The 23461-nt window shown below is 40.4% G+C and overlaps 1 protein-coding gene across 3 annotated transcripts in view; it reads right to left on the bottom strand.

The window, feature by feature from the left end:
* CACNA1H (calcium voltage-gated channel subunit alpha1 H) overlaps positions 1-23461 on the bottom strand; it is a 394566-nt gene that overhangs the window by 9803 nt on the left and 361302 nt on the right. For all 3 annotated transcript variants that reach the window (XM_031945752.1, XM_031945753.1, XM_031945754.1), the window contains 7 exons: positions 18339-18448; positions 16649-16782; positions 15615-15685; positions 12525-12603; positions 8378-8499; positions 7134-7475; positions 6488-6665 (listed from right to left, as the gene is read on the bottom strand). In XM_031945752.1, coding sequence (XP_031801612.1) covers positions 6488-6665; positions 7134-7475; positions 8378-8499; positions 12525-12603; positions 15615-15685; positions 16649-16782; positions 18339-18448 — 1036 coding nt within the window. The remainder of the gene's footprint in view (positions 1-6487; positions 6666-7133; positions 7476-8377; positions 8500-12524; positions 12604-15614; positions 15686-16648; positions 16783-18338; positions 18449-23461) is intronic.

Here is a 23461-nt window from a genome sequence, read left to right as displayed (position 1 = left end):
CAACATTATTGAAAATCCTCTTCTTTCTAGGTGACATGACTCTTTCCTGTTTCTCTTCCTGACTGACATTGCTTCTCAGTCTGCTTTGCTGGATGTTCACTCACATCATGCCCACTAACTGTGGGTGTTCATTCCTCAAGCCTCTGTCCTTCTAAATTGTTTTCCTAGTGAGCTTTCACTTGGTGAGCTTCCATGGATTCAATTATCATCTCTATGTATATGATTCTGTAAGTTGCTACTGTTATAACATCTCAAATATGGGTTTCCTTCTTTGACCTCTTCATTGCCACCATTCTGATGCAGACCCATATCATCCCAAACCTTGACTATTATAATAGATTTATGGTTGACCTCCCTTCTTCTGCATCACAATCTGGGTGACTAGATGGTTTTTTGTTCTCTCTCCCTAACCTTTTTGTCTTTAGGTCATAGATTTTTTTCTAAAACCACATAAGTTTCAATTTGATTTCTTACATTAAGATATCTATTTTTGCCAAATCTGGATATGGATGTCTAAGGCCATAGAATTTAATATGTCTTGGGGCTTTTTTGATTGTATTTTGATTGTGAACTTGTGAGTTTATCTTACTGTTCATCTTCCTTCCTTGTAGCAAAATTCTATGGTATGTAGCTTGATAGATCTTCATATATATCTATATCTATATCTATAAATAGATATATTTTGTTTGTATACACAGGTTAAATATGGATACACATACTATATATGCATATATATGTGTGTGTTCATGGGTGTGCATATATATATATATATATCAACAATGAGTATGTTTGTGTACGAGAGAGAAAGAAAAGGAGGGAGAGAGGGACACAGGGACAGGAGGAGAAGAGGGGAAGAGAGAAGGAGAAAGAGAGAGAGGCTTTTCTTTTTTAATCTTTCTTTTTCATTAGATTTGTAAAACTTAGGGTGAATAATTTAAAAAAAAACTTTTATTATATGTACTTCATTTTTGGTTAAGAGACTCTCATTTCTATATTTTAATTCATAGTTCAGAGAATTAAATTCCGTTTTCAGGCATCAACTTCTTAACCAGTTCTTTACCTTCTCTTATGAAATTTTAGTCTTCAATTGGCAACAGTGACAAACACAGCCCTGTGGCCCTAACTTTGTTATGTAAGACTTCATAAACAGCATCAATGCTTCTTTTTTTCACTGTGTCCAAATAGATAACAGAAGTGGGCATCAGTCATTAGATCTGAAAGTCCTGAGGGGATCTCTGTTTATATCTTAGAGATATACTCAAAGAGATGCAGACTTCTTTGTTATTAGTTAGATGGATAACCAATCCATCGCTTCCTCTTTTCTTCCTCTGATCTAAACAGATGCTTCCTTTCTTGATTGCTGGCACTCATGGAGCTCATCCCTTGGAGGACAAGCATCTACTTCATCCTCAGGGGGCTTCAGTTTCTTCCATTTTGTATCATGCCCATTATCTATTGTTGTTCAGTTGTTTGATTCTTTATGACCTCATTTGTTTTGTTTTGGCAAAAATTCTAGAATGATCTGCCATTTCTTTTATAAATGAGGAAATTTAGGCAAACAGAGTTAAGTGAGTTGCCCAGAGTCACACAACTTACTAGCTGTCTCTGAGACCAGATTTGAACTAGGGAGATGAATCTTCCTTCTTTATTTCAGGACCATCATATTAGCTACAGCATCATCTAGCTGCCCAAAATAAAGAGAATAATCAGGACGGCTGAATTTGTGGTGAGGTATGAGGTTTGCAGAGTGTTTTCCTCACAGTCTGCCTGTGAAATGAATAAGTGTGTGTGTGTGTGTGTGTGTGTGTGTGTGTGTGTGTGTTTCAATTATGTCCAACTTACCATGATCCCATTTGGCATTTTCATAGCAAAGATACTGGAGTGGTTTGCCATTTCCTTCTCCAGTTCATTTTATAGATGAGAAAATGAGGCAAACAGAGCTAAATGAACTGCCTACGGTCACAAAGTTGGTAAATGTCTGAGGCTGGATTTGAACTCTAGAAGATGAGGCATTCTATCCATTGCTATCAAGTAAGGTCAGCCCCATACATGCACTTATAGTCCTAGAGAAATGCCCAAGATCACACAGCCTATAATTACCAGAGGTAGAACCTGAATCCAAATCTTCCTGTTCTTTTTTTAAACGAAAAGATGAAATTTAATGGGGATAAATGTAAAGTCATGCCTGTGAGATTAAATTAAAAAAATCCCAGTTTCCCAAGTATAAAGAGGAAGCATGACTGTTTTACAGTTACTTTTCCTGAGAGTAATGAAAATAAGAAATAGAGTTATTTTTTACCTTCTTTGTACTTATCATTACCCCATCCAAGCTGATCAGCACCACTACCTCTTGATCCTCTTTTCCCCATTGTAACAAAAAAACCCTCCCCTTTCTACCTGGAGATTTTAGCTCAGTTACCATGTCCTCTTTTTTTCAATTTTTTTTCCTAGTCATGAAAACACACTATTTTGCTTTTGACCAGGACACCATAATCCCAGAAATGCTTTCTAGCCTCTTCCTGAAAATATGATGCACCTAAACTGGATAGTGGCCTTTATATTTGTAAGTCATGTCCTGAAATCATGTCCTTGAGGAAGTCAATGAACCTCTGCATTGGTCATTAGCAACTCAGTATTTGATTCCCTTCCCAGCAACAGTTGGTCAATAACTACCACAAATCATCTCTGCTTTTTGTGGCCAATACTACATGTTCCTGATACTCAGAGCACCTTTTATGGAATCTCAGAAACGGTTTTCTCCTTGGAGCATCCAGAAGCACTTCATGAGAAATGCCTCAAACCTGTTATATTGCACGACCTGTTTAGTGATTCTCTCTACTTCATAGCAACATCTTCTACTCTTGACTCTATAAAATGTACCTGCGTGATTGGAACTAAAAGGGAACACTGGAGGAATGTGACTCTTTTGGGTGACGAGGAATTAACTGTCTTTGTTGAAGGGCTGATTTTCAGAGGATCTGCCAGCTGCTCAAAATGCTTTGAAACCAAGCATTCTTCATTGGAGGATGTAAACTGAGTGAACTGTCACAAGAGGTTGTGCATGGGTTGGTACATATGTGCACATGAAAGGGAGAGAAAAAGAGAGAGAAAGAAGGTGGGAGATAACTTCTTAGACAAGGAGTTAAAAAGGAAATCTAGGAAAGTCAGAAGGGAAGGAAGATGAAAGATGGAGGAGAGAAGGGGAAGGAAGGGAAAGAAAGAGGGAAAGAGAGACAGAAAGACAGAGAGAGAGGCAGAGAGTAGGTGAGGAAGAGGGGGAGACCCATAGAGATGGAGAGAGGCTGGGGTGTTTCCACAAGAATGAAGGCACAAATAACACCAGAGAGGAAAAAAGAGAATGGAGGAGAGGCTGGTGAGTGCCTCGTGAGCCAGAGGTGTCAACCACATAGCTCCTGAGCCAGATTAAAAAATAATTAGGAAGTATGCAACACAATAAATTTAAAAATATAGTAGAACATAGATAATGCTAATAAGCAGTTTTCTAGGTAACTATGCAGAGGCAGGTCCTTATGTCCCCTTGAATGGCCCCATTTCTATGAAGTTCATCCCCCTGTTGTAGGCTCCTAACCTCAAATAGCTTCATGGAGAGATTCCATCAGCAATCAGTTAGACAGTTACTCCTAACAATTGCCTGAGCTGGGCTGGGCTCTCTCCCACTCACTGAGTATAGCCCAAAGCTCTGCCACCCCCTCAGCTCATCAGGGATAGCCCTGAGTCTAGGTGTGCTGCTCACACACTCCCACCACTGTACAGTCAGTCAGTTATGAAGTCATGACTCCTTCTTTCATTTGGGGGGGTTATTGAGTGACAGAGCACAGCATATCTATGAAAAGCTATTAGGAGTCTTTCCCCAGTGAATAGCCAGTTTTCGTGGTGTTTTGGAGCCAGATACTTGTTCATTGGAGTAAGCACGCCTAAAGGGTATGTACCTGTGTCCTCTTCCTGCTAGGATGAGGATGTAAAGGAGGAATTATGTGTCTGTGTACATGCATGTTCACATGTGGGGAAGATGCCAGCACCTGCACTAATGTGCTTCCCTCCCCCTGACTTCTACAACCTCATAAGAGCAGGGCATAGACAATGGACTCATGGAATGGATATTGCGGGGCAATATTGACTTTAGTCTTGATGTTTCCATGGAAGCTCTTACCATTCTGGCTCGAGTGGCTGCCTAAAGTGCGTGACTTAGCTAAGCAATTTCATAGGACTGTTTGGGTTTGCCATTCGGCAGGCTTCCTCTTGCTCCACAAGAGACTTTGTTCTCTCAAGTTGAGATATTCTGTTCCCTCCCATCTCTGTCATCTCTTCCTCTTTCTCCCTTTCCACTGTCTCCAGACCCTTTTTTGAACCTTCCTCCTCAGAGACATCTCTATTCTGTGCAATTATACACACTTCCTGGGATGGGGAGCTCAGTGCCCCCTCCTTATTGAGCATTGGCCAAACCCGGCACACCCATGCCCCATTAATTCCTTTGAGAGGAAAGGGAGGAGTGGTATATATTCTCAATATATTTTGATGCACTTGAGAGATATTTCAGACATGCTGACCCCAGTGAGCAAGACTCTTTGGCTCCAAAGCATTGTGAGAACCTGATAATTCCCTGGGAAGGAACCTGTGACAACTTTCTATGAAAACTGTGTCTTGAGTTGTGTCCCCTTAAATGAGAGAGAGAGAGAGAAAGAGAGAGAGAGAGACAGAGACAGAGAGAGACAGAGAGAGACAAAGAGACAGAGAGAGATAGAAACAGAGAGACAGAGACAGAGAGACAGAGAGAGACAGAGAGAAACAGAGAGAGACAGAGAGGCAGAGAGAGAGAGAGACAGAGAGAGAAGGGAGGGAGAGAGGGAAGAAGAGAAAGAGGGAAGAAAGGAGGAGGGGAGAAAGAGAGGGAGGGAAAGAGAGAGAGAAAGAGAGAGAGAAGGAGGGAGAGAGGGAAGGAAGGAGGGAAGAGAAAGAGGGAGGGAAGTAAGGGGAGAGAGAGAGAGAGAGAGAAGAGAGAGAGAGAAGCAGAGAGACACACAGAGAGAGACACACACAGAGACACAGAGAGAGAGAAGAAGGGAGGGAGAGAGCGAAGGAAGGAGAGAGGGAGGGAAGGAAGGAGGGAGAAAGGGAGGGAGGGAGAGAGAGAGAAAGAGGGAGAGAGAGAGAAGGAGGAAGAGAAAGAGGGAGGGAGAGACAAAGAGTCAGAGACACAGAGAGAGAGAAAAAGGGAGGGAGAGAGGGAAGGAAAGACAGAGGGTGGGAAGAAGGGAGGAAGGGAGAGAGAGAGAGAGAGGGGCGGGAAGAGAGAGAGAGAGATAGAGGGGTGCAGAGAGAGGGGGGGGAGAGAGAGAGAGAGAGAGAGAGCGCACCCTGATTTTGTAGCTGAATGATTGTGTTGTTGTGTGAGTGTATGCATTTGCACTACTGGCCATTCCTGATTGGCTGAAGGAGTGGCAGCACTTTTTCAATAGACCAATGTTCTTAGTCCACAGCATAGGACCCCAGGTTCCCTGAAGTACCCCCTGGCTTTACGGTCTGCCAAGCATAGATGCCTGTGTTTGGAACCTCACTTACTTTGGTTGAAATTTAGCTGGAAGTGACCCCATATAATGCAAGAAGCTATTGGGGAAAGTATCCTGAATATCCTGGTTCCAGCATTGGCCTTTGCATTAATATCACCTTCTCTTCATCGCCATCCTTCCCCCAACTCTTGAAATGACACAATGTGGGATCATGCTTTAGGAATCAGCCAATATCCATATTTCCCTGCCAAAGTATGACATTCTGAGCTTGGGACTCTTCCCATGTGTCCTCCAGAGTGCTGTGCCCTCCTAGTGGAGGCAGATCCTTTCCAGGATTGATCAAGCAGGAAAGGGATTCCCCTTTCCTCATTGCTGGGGAGGACTCCATTCCTTCATTTGTTAATCTTTACTGATATGGTACAAAGGGCCCTGGGCCCCTGGGAGTTAAGAGACCTGGAGCTCAGCTCTGCCACTAATTTCTTGTGTTATATGGGCAGGAAACTTTCAATAGGCCTCAGTTTCTCTTTTAGGATGAAGAGAAAAACTCCTACGTTGTCCACCTTCTTTCCAAGGTTATTGCAAAAAGATGCAAAAGTACTTTATAAACTGGAAAGCCCTGTAACTAGGGAACAAACTTGTGCCACATAAAGGAGGAACCTTAAAGATCTAATCTTATTCCTTCATTTTTTACAAAGGAGACACTGAGATTTAATTAAAGTATGGGACTTGACCTGCCTTACATTTAGCAGAGCAGGGATCAGATCTTCCCAAGACAAACAAAGTTCTTTTCATCATTCCCTTCCCTCTTTCCTTTTCCTCCTGATCTGACCATCCCTTCCTGGTCTCCTGTCCCCGCAAGGCTGATGATTAGTCTCACTGATCAGGCCCTCCTTGACCTGCTGGGGGTGATAGTGCTATTGGTAGTGGGTGAGATATTGGGGTCAGTCCTCTCCCCATACCTGTTGGGGTTTTTGCTGGGTATGTCTCCATCTCCACTTCTTGCAGGGTGTTTGGGGCTGTGGCTGGCACCACAGGCCGGAACATATAACTGTCATTGGGTAGGGAGTGCATCCTGGACACAGCAACCTTGTGCACCATAAGGAGGTTTTGGGATTCCCTGGAAGACCCAGCTCCTTCCTGTAGAGACACAAGTTAGTGGGCTCCTGAATCATTCCATGCTTACATCCTGGGCTTCTCATCCAGTTTTAAATTCTGGATCTGGGCATGTGGAGCCCCATGAAGCTCCATGACATCTTCCAAATGCCCTGAGTCACATGGGACTGGAGCTTATCAGAAGCAGACCAAGCTTAGAGACTATAGTAAATCTGAACTCTTTGTGTGTGTTATGGACCACTTATAGCAGGAAGCCAATGGAGTCATTTTCAGAATAATTAAGCGCATAAACTAAAATATACAGGATTACAAAGCAAAACAATTATATTGAAATAAAGAAATAATTTTTTCCTCACCCAAGTTTACAGATCCAGGTTAAGAACACTTGGTCTACGGGATTCAGTTGGAGGTTGCAGGAAAAGGCCCCCTACCCAGAAATAAGTCTGGCTCTGCTGATGTGAGGAAGCAGGGAGATAACCCAGGTGTGCTTACCAGGACTTGTTGCTTCATAGACAGAGTGGACTCAGGACTCCCAGTCCGGCGACTCCCTCTGGGTGGCCGGCTGTCCGGGCCAGGGGGCGGCCCTGGGCCTCGGGCCAGGGCAGCAGGAGTCGTACTGCTCTGTGCCATCTCCAGCTCAATCTCAGCATCCATCTCAGCGTCTTCCCGGGCCTCCTTGTTACTTTCCTCCAGGTGTTTCATCAGCACAGCCACCACCACGTTGACCAGCACAAACTGGGCAACCAGGACGAAGGTGACGAAGTAGACGGGAGAGATGATGGGCAGGTAGCTCAGACAGTGCTTGTCCTCTCGGGCACACTCCCGTAGCGTGTCCTAACCACAGAGACAAGCCTGGGATGGCACCTGAGCCACCCTTCCCCTGCCCTGCAGGCTGGCCTGGGTTACAGGCAATACTTCCCCTGGTCCTAGGTACCCACTTATTTTAACCAAGGATCCTGGGGAGTTAAACCAGATAAATCTTGCCTCAGATTTACACTGAAAGTCCTTTATCCATTGCTCTCTAAACAGCTATCCAAACTTACCCATTCCTCTTAATGCCCATCTACCCCCTTTTATTCAGCTAAACTGGGCTCTTCATGGCCCCCCGCACCCAGTGCTCAATCCCCCCTCCTTCACTCATGCTATGTTCATTCCCGGAACATCCTCATTACTATCTCTTCCAAGGCTACCCAAGTAATCAAGAGCTGACATTTCTGAAGCACCTCAAGGACTGCAAAGTACTTTACACATGCTATTTCATTTGATGAAATCCTTACTCAAAGAGGTAGAAGTTATTATTATCTCCATTTTATAGATGAGAAAACTGAGGGTGAGAGTGACTTACCCAAATTCACACAGAGGCAGGATTCCAAGTTAGATATTCCTGACTCCAAATCCAGTGTTTTATCTATTGTACCCCCTACCTGCTTTGGGAAGCCTTCCTTCTCTGGCTACTTGATCTTACTCAGAAGTCTTTTTACCCCTGAATCAGATACAGATTTTCAGTGATCCTTGTAAGACCTGGCTTACCCAATTCTCTTTTATTGTGGGCACTAGGAAGGTAGGACTTGGGTCCTGGTCTGCCTCCCTCTGAGGGCAGGACAGGGCCCGGAATTCTGTCCCTCCCTTCTTACCCCAGAAGATTGGGGGGGGAGGTGAGGAAGAAGCATCAGCAGTTGGCCACTGTGTTACCTGGGCATGTTGGTTGTGAGCACTTTGGGGCACCAGGGAGATACCTTCATGATTCCGTTCCAGTTGTCCCCCGTGGACACCCTGAAGAGGGTGAGGAAGGCCATGCCGAAGTTGGTGAAGGTGGCGTGTCTGCTCAGGCCCTCACATGGGTTATCTTCACTGCAATCTAGGAAGCAAGAAGAGACCCACCGGTCTGGTCAGATAGCCCAGGACTCTGCTAGGAGACAATTCACTCCTGGCCTTTCTTTCCTGAGGGAAGGAAGAATCCTCCCAAGGACCTTGTCCTGATCAATGAGTATAAACAGTTGTGTAGAATGAACAAACAAGGGATGGTACAACAAAATTAAAGAATCTTGACTCTTACTGTGCAAATTTTATTGCTTTTAGTTTCAGTTTCCTTGTCTGTAAAATGGGATGATAATATTTAGGAGCACAGTATCATCAAGTTGGGATATCAAGAAAGGGATCATACAACAGACCATAGACCTAGTGATGGAAGGAACCTCAGAGATCATCAAATCCAACTCTTTCATTTTTCAGATGAGGAAACTGAGGCAGTAAGTTTCTGAGGTGGGATTTGAATTCTTTGCATTTACATTATCCATTTCACAATATTTTTGGAAGGAAAGAATTTCATCAACCTTTGCAGAACAACAACAAAAAAAGCTAAAGAAATGTATTATTTATCTGTAGAGTTAAATCCATTACCTGCCTAGTAGAACAGTTATCTAAATCTTACCCACTCTGTGGCTGAGCGCACAAGATTTGTATAATAATGAATGAAAGAATGAATTTGTTTAGTGACCTTGTACAGGAAGGGGAGCCCCTGGATGCCTGGCCTTGGTATCTGGCTATCAGCAGCTTTTGAGACAGTGAGTCTTACCTAATGCCCCACTCCTGGACTTTGTATTAGAGATGGGATGGGTTTAGGGGGCTTTGTGGCCCAGGGGCAGCTCTTGGAGCCCCAAACCCAAGGAGAGTCCTATAGCCCAGTAATAGCTGGGCACCTAAACCTCAGCCTTCCATCTTCAAAATGGGTTCAGACTTTGCAGTTCCTCTCCTGTTATTGTAGCCTGAGGGTTATTTTAGGAGAAGTTGGTGTCCTCATATGAAACTCACAGGTCCAAGAGAGGCTCCAATCATTTCTAGTTTTCCAATAACAAACTGGGGATCTGACTTCCAGATATTTTCTTACCTCCATCTTGGTTCTCTTTTATGTCTTCATATCTCTTGATTCACTAAGTTTTTTTTCCCATCCCTGTGAAGTCAAACATCCTATGGGTCTTTTAAATCCCCTTTCTCAAATTTACCACTGAGTAATAGTCACTGTTTACCTATTTCCTACCCCTATCTGTGCCTATTTTAGTACCTCTCAAGAGCTTCCTCCCTATAAAACCTCTAATCATATTTTCATGAAAGCCTCATTAGGGAGGCAGGGGAGGATAAGGATTGATATACCCATTTTTGCAGATGAAAATACTGAGGCCAAAATAAGTGATCCTTTTTTTTTTTTTTTTTGCTAAGGAAATTAGGGTTAAGTGACTTGCCCAGGGTCACACAGGTAGGAAGTGTTACATGTCTGAGGCCAGATTTGAACTCAGGTCCTCCTGACTTCAGGGCTGGTGCTCGATATATATATCCACTGTGCCACCTAGCTACCCCGAGTGATCTGTTTTTTAAGGTCAGGTAGTGATTTCCCATCCAGAGTTCTCTCTTAGACATTTCACTGTTGCTTGTGAAATGAAAATTAACACTGGGTAGAGAGAAATCCAAAATATATCATAGGTTTAGATCTGGAAGAGATAGTATGGCTCATTGGGTCCAACCAGCTTCTTCATTCTATAGGTGAGGAAACGAGACCCAGAGAGAAGAAAAATTTTGCCAAGATCACACAGCTCCTGAGCAGCTGATAGAGTTCAAACCAAGGTCCTTTAATCCCAAATTCAGTGCTTTTTCCATTAGACCATATTAATAGATGGCCACCTGTAAATGGCATATGAATTTGAACCCATTTTCTGTTCATGGTGTTAGTTCTGTTTCATATAATGGGGAAGGAGGCACTTCAGTGCATATAAGTCTGGGCAGGATAAGGATCAGGGATGAAGATGCCTACTTGACATGGAGAAGCCCACTCTTTTTTTGACAAGACATTTCAAAGGCTGTTACAAATTAGGTTAATGAACAGTCAGGTAATGTAAAAGAAAGAGCTTTGCATTTAGCATTAGAAAACATGGGCTTAAATCCTACCCTAGGTTCTTATTGATCATTTCCATGAGCATGAGATAGTTTTCCTGTCAATAAAATGAGGGTACAAGTACTACATTCTTTGTAAGCCATACAGTGCTATAGAGAGGTATGACTATTATGGGCCCTTACAGAAGGATACTTTGAGGGAGGCTTCATCATCAGTTTTATAAAATCAGTCTAACTTGTTCTCAATTGTCTAGAGTACTGACACAGATAATCCAAAATCTTGGATAATCCCCAAGCTATTATCTATTTAATATAAGGTCTATGTAATAGGATTTCTTTCTGGTACCAGATTTTTCTTCCCAGCTATTTTTGACTTAGGCTTCTATAGCCTTCATTCATCCCATACCCAGTGGAGGAGGGGACAGAGGGTTCTGGTCATTCTAAAGGGTCTCTAGGGAAATTGGAACTTTTACCTTTGGTAATATGGGCAGTGGTTCCCTAGGAAGCCCTATTTCATTAGAAGAGCCTCTTTCAAGAGTCCTAATTCTGGCCTAGTCCCCCCTTGCTATGTGACCTTGAGAAAAATCACTTTCTCCGTTCCCCCATGTATATGATAGGATTATCTCTCTTGTCCAAGGCTGTTCAGATAAAGTGCTTCATGGGAATGAGTCCCATAGGCATGAAGAAAAAGAATGATGACCCCTAGCATGAACTTTGGAAGCCACATCCTGGGTACCAAATGAAGGAGTCTTGTCTGAGGGGCAGAAAGATCAGGGTTTCTCTTTCCTTATTTGGTAGATAATCAGATATGCCATGTGGCCAGGAAATCCCATGAGACTAAGGGAAGGAGGAAGTCAGCTGCTGATGGATGGGGCCAGAGGACATAAGGAAGATGTAAGTTCCGGCTAGCTCAGAGCTCCCGGGACATGCTCTGATATTTAAAGATTAATTTAATGGTAGAATTCCCTAGGGAACTATGCAGATATGTATTCCTGGAACAGCATATACGCAGGAGCCTCTGCATAGTAGTAGATGTGGGTGATTATATGTGCATACTTCTGACAACTGAAACATTCATGTGCGTGCATGGGCATAAGCATAGGCAAGTAAATACATCATGTCCATTCATATTCATCTGTATGAAGCCAAATCCCTTGTTTATGTACTGATGGGGAGGGAAGATGATGTGATTGAAAAAGTAAGAAGGTTTAGTACCAGAGAGTCTGAATTCATAACTTAGCTCTGCTACTTAAAATCCATATGATCTTAGTGATGCAGTAGGTAGATTGTTGGGACTCAGGCTCAGTTAGATCCAAGTCTCAAGCCTTCCTCATATTCCTATTTGCTGTGTAAACTGGAGCAGTCTCAGTTTCCTTATCTGTAAAATGAGGATAATAATAGTTCTACCCTCACAGGGATGTTTGTAGGGATCAAGTGAGATAACATTTATAAAGCACTTTACAAATTATAAAACATTATAGAAATGCTAACTGGGTAACCCCAGTTTCTTCCTTTGTGAAATTAGATTGTTGTTCTATGTTCTTTCAAGACAAAGGATGAACAACCACAATAGTTTTTAATAAGAACACCAGGGGGGCATCAGAAGCTCTGGGAAACCCAGCTCTTCTCATTCCTTACGTGATTCTGGGAAAACTCCCTTCCTCTGTCTGAGCCTCGGTATCCCCACGAGTCAAATAAAGGAGGTTAAATTAAAATTTGACACCATAGACAAACAAATTTAGGACTATGGATTTTTGATAATGATGAAACCTATGTGTGTGTATGTGTTCATACAGAAGTGGTGCTGGAGATAGTAGGTATGAGAAGGGAAAAGATTGAAATTAAGGATGGTGGCCATTATCCATTCCATTTTCTGAGCTCAAATGTCCTCTTTTATCCATAGTAAAATAAGTGGGGGGCAGAAATTCTGGGCTCTGGGGGATGGGATCCATCAACTGGGAGAGGAGGTGCCAGGCTACTGGCCTTGGCTCTACTTACCCAGCTTTCCAAACAACTCCACTCCCAGGGCAGCATAGATAAAAAACAGGAGCATGAAAAGCAGGCCAAGGTTCCCTACCTACATGAGAAGAAAGTAGAACAGGGGTCAGGCAGGCTGGCATCATGCCCTGGTGTTTCCCATGCACAGCCTCCACACACGCCACACCACGCCTCCTGGGTGCACCCCAGCCCACCCGGGACCCTGCAGACTCAGGAAGGCAGGAATCCCCACGGGGGTCATCCACACACAGACTGGCCATATCCCCCATGCTTCTTACCCCTTGTCACACGCCAGTGTCGAGGCAGCCCGAGCCTCCTCCCTTCCCAGGCTCACCACATCCCATATGCCATGCATACTTCACGGAACCAGGACCTACAGCATCAGGTGTGCTGGCACTGCCCATGGCCGATACCCATGCACAAGCTCAAAGGTAGCCTTGGAGGCTCAGCAACTCTAGGGAGCCTCTCCCAAGCCCCTTCGTTTCTCCCTTCTCCCTCTCTTAATGATTCTGTTTTTATTTATGATTACATATTGTATCCCTCAGAAAAATGTGAGCTTTTTGTTTTTGTTTCAGGAGCTAGCATAGTGACTTTCATAGAATAGATACTGAGTAATATTTGTGAAAGTGAATCAAATCTGTGTGTACATCCTTAACCAGCTTATCCTTGACAGATTCATTCAGAAAGGATGTAGTTACTTTGTATCACTGCTTTGGAAAAAAGCCTTCCTTTCCTTTCTCAAATATAAAACAGGGTTATTTCTAACTACTGTGGCCATATAGATGTAGCCTGCAGTTTGGGGTAGAACTGGTTTTCCAGACACTATTTTCCGTATTGCTTTGTCCCCTAAAGACCAGAGTAGGAAATTCATCGGAGTCCTTGCAAGTATTTTTTTTTTGTGGGTCTATGTGTTTTTACCATCAGTGGTTTCTCTGGTGTGACTAAACTCTATAGTAAGATTTAAGGAGTACAGAGCTATTCTTTGAAATCTAGAACTGGACTAACTCACCTGGGCATTGTGAAAAGGAAGCCACGCATCCTGGCTACTCTCTGGGCTTGCTGTGTTCTTCTGGTTTCCTCATACTGGAGTTTCTTTTTCTCAGTTTCCCATTTTCCCAATGTCCCCATTGGTCAGATCCTCTCTAGGCTTACCTTTAAAGGACACTACTGGGCCCTGGGGCTAACTGGGAGTGGGGTACTGCATTGAATTGTTAGAATTTATTGGAAATTTTAGGAACATGCAGGGCTTTTTTGTTGAGTGGAAGATAATGTTAGGGAGCAGTGAGTACAGCTTAGGGAAGTTTTTTCCCCATAGCTTTATTTTGCTGATGTTTGGCTGGGAAACTGTTAATCATCTGTAGAGGAATTTAACCTAGGGATCCTTAACCTTTTTGCATCCTAGATTCCTTTGGAATCCTGATGAAAATCTTGAATTCTTTCTCAGAATAATGTTTTGTTTTTTGCTTAAATTTTTAATTGGAAGATATACTAAATTTCAGTTAGAGTTCATGAATATGAACATATTTGTATATGTATTTTTTTCTTACCACATTCATGGACCCCCTAAAATCTGTCAGTGGAAAAGCCTTAGATTAAGAACAGTTAGCACGAGCTGGTAGAGCTATCTCCTTTCTCAGTGATTTCCCTGCTCTTCACTCCCATCCCTGCCTACAGCCCATAGACTGTCAGGGAGACCACATGAGAGTGGGAGGATGGGCCAGTACCCTCATGGTGGTTATAAGTCCATGTCTAACCAAGTATGGGCATTGGATGGTAATTAACCTGGACTCTGTGAAATTTTTTTTAGGAGATCCATGAATTTGAGTGGGAAAAAGTTTGCATCTTTATTTTCACTAACCTCTAATTGAGATGCAGCATTTCCTTAAATTATGAATTAAAAAATATGACAAAAAGTCTATTGGAAAAGAAACATAAAAAGTCATGAAACCTTAGTGGCTCTTATTATTGACTCCACTTCACATTTCTTATCTCTTAGATGGGAGTCTTAAAACATCTTTTCTATCACTAATTGTTCTGTACAAATCTCACTTCTCAAATCAGAATTTAATTTTCTGAGTGACCCTTCTTTTTCATCTTCAAACTGTGAGATTTTTAATTTAAGGGAGCAACCTGGTCAACACTTCGAGGAGGGCAGAAAGAGTTAAAAAACTTGAATTCAAATCTTAGTTCTTCTAGTTACTAATTATGTTAGATAGACAAGTCCCTCAACACCACTGGGCTTTAGTTTCTTTATCTTTAAAATGAGAGGATTGATCTAGATCAGAGCTTCTTAACTATTTTGTATGTCATGGGCCCCTTTGAAGTTTTGAAGTTTGATGAAACCTATGGATTTATTATCATAATGAAAAATAATTGAAGGAAATGCTAAATTTCAGCTAGGAATGAGTAAAAATAAATATATAATTTTTCCTGTTATGTTTACAGAATCCTTAAGGTCCATTCATAGATCCCTTGGTTATAGTGAGCTCCAGGTTGAGAACCTTTAGCATAGATTATCTATAAGGAACCTTCTAGCTCTAAAACCAGGTTCAAGAATCCCAGTATGTCTTTCACACAGTCAAACCAAACACAGGGTTGACATATGAGATAATTAATAAATAATTGTTGAATGAATATTTTAGGTAGATGGATGGACAAATGCATGATCCCAGCAGCCAGGTAAAGTTGCCATTGGGCTTTTGAGTGGCACCTGGGATCAGAATGGTGTATCCTAGATTCTGAAGATTGGTCAGGAATTGGAGAAAATGCCATTTTCAATAGATGGGACCCTACCCTAGTTCTAGAGATCGCCTTCCACCACGCGTTCTAGGGTATAATCACTTCATTGTTGGCATTTATTTTGTGACTCTAATCCAAATCTGTGATATTCAGTGTAGATTGGCTTCCTTAGTTCATGTCCTGTGAAAGTTTACATCTATGCCTCTATCAGAGACAAGAGACCACGAGGACCCATCCCATTTCCCCTTCATAACTTTTTTCTCTACTGAGTCCACAGCTCTAAGTTACAGGCAGTCCTCTGACCAGTGAGCTGAGTTGACCAGGGCATAGAGACAGAGTCCTAAGACCTACCTGGGGTAATGCCTGAACCACAGTGTCCAGTAGGGCCCGCATCCCAGTGGCCATTTTCAGAAGCTTCAGTACTAGGAGAGAAACCAGAGGTAGAGCATAGATTTACAGAGTAGGAAGTCAGCCACCCTAGGGAAATCTGGGCCAGATCAGAGTCTGGGAATCTGAGAAGGGGAATCTGGGAGATCAGAGAAGGGGAAATTGAAGAGGGGAGGCAGAGTGGTGGGCTAGAAAGAATATAGCATTCAGTCAGAAGCCCTAGGTTTTAGTGCTGGTTCTGTAATAATTCACTGTAATCCATTACTTAAGCTCTTTAGGCCTGAGTTTCTTCATTGGGATCATGGGGATGGTAAACCTGTTTACTTCATTGATGGGATTGTTGGCATTGAGAAAAAGAAACAAGACAACTGGGGCTACAGAAAAAAGCCCTGTTCCAGTTTCCTGGGTTTTAATCTCAGTTCTAATAATGATTTGGTTCCTATCCTTGAATGTTTAATTTTTTTCTTAGCCTCATTTAGTGAAAAAATAAAAGATGTTCTGTGATTCTCTGATAATTTTGCAAATTACATTTTAATCTCCTTGAGAATTTTTAGATTCATGAAGGCAGGGGCTTATGTTTTATCCACATCCTGGATCTTCCCCAACACCTAGCATACAAATACTTTATGAATGTTGAATGAATGAATGAATCAACTATTCTCTCATTTGATCTTAATGATACCTTCAATTTTATGTGGAAGAAACTGGGGATCCTGAGAGGGGAGGTGACCTAGAGCCACAGAGCGAGTAAGTAAGTAGAATAGTAATCCATATCAAGAACTTAGGTCTTATAGTCCCTATCTAGGGAGTTTCCTGAAAGGTTCTGCCTTTGCTAGAATGGGCTTATTAATAGAATTTTTCTCTCTCCTCCACCAAACTCAGCATGGCACCTTTCCCCACCACCACTCCTTCTTCTCCCCACCTCCCAGTAAATGACAGCTCATTCGTGGTGGGTTATCTGGTAGAAGACAACATTCTGGGCCCCAGGTACTGCCTACCTCGAGCAATGCGGAGCACACGCATGATTCGGATGATGGTAGGGTTAATGGGTAAGGCTGCATTCATCTCGATTTCCTCCAGAGTGATGCCCATGATGGACAGAAGCACTATGGCCAAGTCGAGTTGATTCCACCTGAGCAAAGGAGTGCCTGGAGTTCATTGTGTCCCCTAACTCTCCCTTCTTCTCTCAGTCTATCTCTTTCTTTTTCCCCAAGAGGACATTAGGTTTCAGGAACTTCCTGACTTTGTTTCATATCACCCAAACCCCTTTGAGGAAAAGCTCAAAGTTTTAAAGCTAAAAAGGTTTTAGTCTTATAGAAGGGGAAACTGAGACCCAGTGAAGAAAACTGATTTTGCCAAGGTTATCAAAGGATTTGGGATGGAGATTGCACTAGAAATCTGTCTCTAGATTCTCAAGCCAGAACTCTTCTCACTGTAACATAACATAGAATTCTCCTGCTACCCAGGGCAGTCAAATGTCTTTCCATGAAGTCACTGGCTCCCATAATTTTTATTTCATCATTTCCTGTTCAAGGATCCACTGCTTATAGAGGAAAGGACATATCCCTTTCCTTTGATCTTTTAGTTTAGCTGGACTCCCACTATTCTACCATTTCCTCTCCTTCTTTCCTTCATCCTCATCCTTGTCTTCTTCTTCTTCTCAGCCCCTCATACAATATGCACCCCACCTAGCCTCATTTCCATTTCAGAACCTTCCTTCAGCTCCTTGCTCCACTTAGAATGTCTTTCTCTCTTTTTTCACCCTATCAAAGTCACAACCTGTCATGTAGAGACCAAGTCCTCTGGGAAGCTATTGTGGCCACTAGAGGTCGCAGTGATCACTCCTGCTTCACATATCTCATTAGCACTTATAGTTACTGAGTATGGACTACTCTGTCCTGTTCAAATCAAGGTTTTCAGGATATAGACCTTGTCTTTCTTCAGTCTGTGGCTTTATTTCCAGTAATTATGTCCTGGACCTTTCTCTGTCTTTCACCAGAACTGTGTTCCCTGAATACAAGCCTGGGTCTGTTTCTCCTGTTTCCCCCATTGTTCATCTGGACTGATCAATCAATCAAACAGTAAGCATTTGTTAAATATATACTGCAATATGAGGCATTGTGCTAAGCCCTGGGAATATGAAGTCTCTGGCTTCAAGGGCAGCATGGCAAATTGGATGGAGCATTGGACTTAGGAAGACCTGAGTTTGAATTCTGTCTCGAATACTTATTCACATTTTGGATAAAACACTCTTGCACCAGACAGGGACTTTTTAAGCCTCAGTTTTTTCATCTATAAAATGAACATGTTGGACTTGATCTCTAAGATTCCTTCCAACTCCAAATCTATGATTTTTGGAGTTTACATCCTAACAATTAGAGACAATCTGGAAATGAATGAGTTCATATAAGCTAAGTACAGCATAGTGGGCTAGAAACCTTAGAGGGGGAGACTCTGGATGTTGGGGAGATCAGAAAGACAATTCCTTATGCTGAGCTTATTTAGAGAAGTCAGAATAATGACTATATTTGAGTCCATTTTTTCAAAATTTGCAACTATAAAGTAGTTTGTCTTTAACCTTTTATCCTTTCTTCCCTATCCCATCCCTACTTTGGAGAAGTAATCCTCTCTCTTCCTTCTTCAGTCTAGGGTCCCTTCATCCCCACCTTCTTTCCCCTCATCACACACCTGTCCTTGAAGAATCGACGGAACCCAAAGGCCACTAGTTTCAACATAGCCTCAAAGACGAAGACGATGGTGAAGACATAATTGCAGTACTTCAGGGCTTCATCCAGGGACTGAAAAGAAGCTCAGTGGTTAGTTCAGCTCCCTTGACAAAATGAGACATTATTACTGCTTAAAGGTCATCTCAGGCCTCTTCTGTCATTCACTTGCCAAGGCTGTACAAGAAGGGATTTCTGCTCACTAGAAGATTGGACTACATGACCTCTGAAATCCTTTCTTAGGGATTTCAGATGTTAATTCTGTGATTTAGTTCAATTAGTTTTATTGAAGATGAAATGATTTGCCCAATACAGTAGACAGTGAGTGGGGGAGAGGCAGACAGTGACTAATGAACTTTGTTTTACTGTACATGGCTCTTATAAGGTTATAGGATTCCATGGCCCTTTCTTCCTATGGCCAGATGCCATTATATGTACAAATTAGAGCTTCTTTTTTAAAATTGAAATGTTTTACATAGCTGATAAACAGAAGAAAACCACAAAATATACTTCCTGAAAACATAAGTAATACAACACAAAAGGCAGTTTTTTCAAAACTGGGAGTGGACTCATTGGAGGGGGGGGAGGGAAGGGACTTGACTTCAGAGGCCCCTTTCAGTGTTGATTCATGATTTTTATGGTCTTTTATCATTTCACATAAATAGCCCTATGTTTCGCTTATTTTCAGTGTGCTAAAAGGATGGAAGGTTGTATACTTTAGCAAGACCATATCAAGTTATCCATAACATTTAACCTGAATTGCAATAATGTCTCTTTCATCAAATGGTTGCAGTCAACATGCATGTTGTTCTTCTGGTTCTGTTTTTTTCCCCTTTGCATCACTTCATATACATCTTTTCATAGTCCTTGGATTCTTTTTATTTTCATTCTTATGGGGAAATAATAACTCACTACATTTATATTCCATTCTTCAGTTATTTCCTCATCTGTGGCATATTCTATTTCCAACCTTTGCTACTACATATAGTACTTCTATAAATGTTATTTGTGTCAATAGGTCTTTTCTTCCTGTTCATAGCTTCCTTGAGGTATACATTTAGTATTTATATCATTGGGTCACACAGTAGGAGTAATTTTATTATCTTTATTTTATAATCCTAAATTGGTTTCCATAATAGTGGGAATAATTCATGGTTCTACCAATAGTGAGTTAGCATTTCTTTTTTTCCCCCCACAACCCAACCAATACTGATAATTTTCATCATTAGTATCTTTGCCAATTTGCAAAATATAAAGTGATAATAGTCATTTCAATTTGCATTTTTCCATGCATATTAATAATTTTGAATAATTTCCCAGATGGTGGTTGATTATGTTTCTTCTTTTGAAAATTGCTTATTTATGCCCACTTATATATTGAAGGATGGCACTTAATCTTATAGATTTATGTAAACTCCCTGTAGATTATAGATGTCAGACTTAGCTTGTTCATAGCTTATTTTTATTTCACTTTTATTTCCCAGTATATCTTTTTCCCTCTAGGTACACACCCCTTGATATAAGGAATGGAAAAGCAAGATACAAAAATAGTTCAGTAAAGCCAACCATCGTATCAGCCAAGTTGGATGTTCTATGCCAGGTTTTATATTTGCATTCTTCCAACTTCTGCAAAGGAAGAAGGGAGGTAGATTCTCATTTCTCTTCTTTGTGGCTTAGTTTAGTCATTTAGATTTTTCACCATTCAATTTTGATTTCCATTTATATTATTGTTGTCATTGTTATATTGTTTTCCTGATTGCTTCAGTCTGTGTCTGTTTATATAAATCTTCTCATGCTTATTGTTATTCCTCATATTTACCATTTCTTATGCCATAATAATTCATATACTACAAACCATTCATATACCACAATTTGCTTAGGCATTTTCCCAATTAATAGGTCTCTACTTTGTTTCTAGTTTTGTATTCTACAAAAAGTATAGGTGACAGACTTTAAAAATCAAATATAATACAACAATTTCCCACATCCTATATCTTTTCTTCTGGAAGCAGTGCTTTAACTGGTGAACATTTTATTTTAAATATTTCAAAAACATGTGTAAATCAATCAACAAACATTTATTGAACACTCACTACATGCCAGACTCTGATCTATAAGCTGGGAATACAAAGAAAGGCAAGATCAGTTCCTGCCATGAAGAAGCTTATAATGGGAGAGACACGGAAAGAAACAGATACACAGGAGATATATGCAGAATAAGTAAAAGGCAATCTTAGAGAAGAATTATTTTGTCTTTTATAATTTCTTTTCTATTTGGCTAATTAAGACTTTTTTCAACTTCCTCATTTGTAAAATGGGGATATTAATAGTACCTACCTTGCAAGGTTGCTGTTTTGTTGAGTTATTTGTAGAAAGTGCTTAGTGCAGGGCCTGGAACATATTAGGCATTATATAATGCTTATTCTCTTCCCTTCCTTTCCTGTTAAAAGTTTTCACAGCTCCAGCTAGGGTCCTACAAGCTTTCAGTGCTCCCAAAGTGCAATAATCCAAGTATGGGTATGTTCACTGCCCTCCTGCTCTGAGTTCTAAAAATTTCTGATTCAGGTTTGGGTTGTCAATTTGTTCCTAATTGGGAGTTTCAATAGACTACTGCTGAGCTCAGCCACTATTAGTCCACTGGTAGGTTAAGAATAATTGAATTCTTATCTCTCTTTTTTGCTCTCAGATGCTGAATTCTGCTTCTGGAATCAGAGCCAAACAACTACCATTTGCTTCTTGAACTTATTCCTTGCTCACTACACAGCTAGAATCAAAGTTTATGACTGCTTCTCTCTGCCCTGGACCTGTGACGTAGTACTGGGTAGTGGTTGATGGAGCTTCCAAATGGCATTCATTCCTGTACCCAGTGCTTGTTCAAGGATCATTTTCTGTCCCAGTGTTTCTGCCCTGCTGCTCGTCTGGAGGAGGAGCAAAATAGCTGTATCTATTCACAAATGTGTTAGAAATTGTTTTCTATAACCTTTTGTTTATTTCTGTACAGATTAAATCTTTTACTATTATTCACTGCCTAGGTCTTTTAGCATGGTTAACTAGAGAATTCCTTAATCTGAACTAATTTAGAAAGCTTCTAGTTTTTAATATGGAGAGAGGCAACTGACCCAAGGTAGATACATTGTCATCCTACTAACTTAAGTCTGAAGAGGAGCTATAGAATATAGGTACCTATGTGTTATGCTTTATTTTCTACAACCAGGTCTTTTGGGCAAAGTCCCTTCTTTGTTATTGAAAATAATTTATGTATTAATGGAGATAATTTTTTTAAATAACTAACATAATTCATTTATAATCCCATCTGGTTCAGTATTTTTCCCTCATTGAATTTCATTTATAGCTTGCTCATTTTCTCTTTTTAAAATATAGAGGTTTCAGGTCTCAATTTCTTTTCCATTAAATAGGATACTTTATATTATATGTATTCATCCATGCCATTAAAATGCTCAGTTATGTTTGCACAGAACTGAATATATTGATTTCTGATTATTTTCTTTTTTGTACCTCCATTTGCGATGATATTCCACTGTATAATTTAAGATAATTTGGTCTTCCTTTCTCTTTTTTTACTCATTAGCTAATACTTTGTCAGTTTTACTGGTATTTTAAAAATATGCCTCTGGTTTATTAAAGTCAATTTAATTTCCATTTTTGATTCTATTTGAGCTTTAATTCACCAAATTTCCTCCTTTGTGCTTTTTTTTTGGGGGGGAGGGGATTATTAATTTGTTGGATTTCTAATAAACAAATGCTCAGTTCATTAATTCTCTCTTTTGTTAATGTAAGGATATAAATTGCCTCTAATGACTATTTTAGCTGCATCTCAGAAATAATGGTATGCTATTACTGTTATCACTCATCTTGATGTAATATTTATTGTTTTTCATACTTACTATTTGTTCAAAATTTGGTGTATTTTTTTTTTTTTTTAGTCTCTGTAGCTTTAGGTCTGTTAATTTCATCCATGTTTCTTTTATTGTTTACTATTTTTACTGGGATGCAGTCTGTAAAAGATGTTTAAATTTTATGCCTTTATTCATTTTATTTCATATTTCTTGTTTATTTAGGAGAGCTTTAGAATATGATAGATTTTTGTGAAAGTAGCATGGTTGCTCCTCAAATGAGGACATTAAAAATCATATTTAATTATTTTTATATAGGTCTTTCAATTAAGTTTTTCTGACATTGTTCCCAATCTGATTTTTTTCTTACTTAACTTTGGTAGATTTATCAAGTTCTTAAACTGTTAACATTTTCATGTTAACTGTTAATTATTTTCATGTTTACCTTACTGTCTGCATCTTTCATATTTCAGTTGGTTTTTCCTTAAATACTTAGTTGCTATATCAAATATATTTCAAATATATATATAGTCAATATATTATTACTATTATTATTATATTTGTACATTCCTTTGTTTTACAAAATGCTTTGCATTTTATATTATCTCATTTGATTCTCACCATCTTGTAATATAGGCACTATTTTTAGCTTACATTACAGATGAAGCAACTAAGGCTGAAGAGACTAAGTCACTTGTCAAAGGTTACATAATAAGCATATGGGGCAAGACATGAACTCAAATCTTCCTGACTTCAAGACCAGCATTCTATCAGATATGCCAACTAGCCATCTTGATATTATTTTATAATATGTTATGACTTCAATCATGAAATGGTTTTTCTATTTTTTAAAGTTATCTGTTTTAGCTTTTGTCTTATCTGAAATATGATTGCAATTTCTGTTTTTTTAATCAATTGACCCATAATATATTTTTCCAAGAAATCCATCATAAGTTTACAGATAGCCCTATTTCTGATATGTTTCCTGGAGGTTATATATTGTTGAGCTGTGTTTTCAAATCTAGTCTTCAACTCTTTTTTTCACTTGTAAGTACACTAAAGCCATTTACATTTAAGTTTATGATTATTAAGTTTTCTCTCCATAATATCCTGCTGTAGTGCATTTAGTGCTATTCTACCTTGCCTCTCTTTTGGAAGGGCTTCATTAAGCATATCTGGAAGGTTTTCCAGATAGGAAGGGCTCCAGGAGACAGCCTGGAACTAGGAGGGAGAA

Source organism: Sarcophilus harrisii, chromosome 1, assembly GCF_902635505.1.
Source record: "Sarcophilus harrisii chromosome 1, mSarHar1.11, whole genome shotgun sequence".
NCBI lineage: Eukaryota > Metazoa > Chordata > Mammalia > Dasyuromorphia > Dasyuridae > Sarcophilus > Sarcophilus harrisii.
The sequence above is the reverse complement of the archived record's forward strand: the minus strand, read 5'-3'. Positions and strand labels throughout refer to the sequence as shown.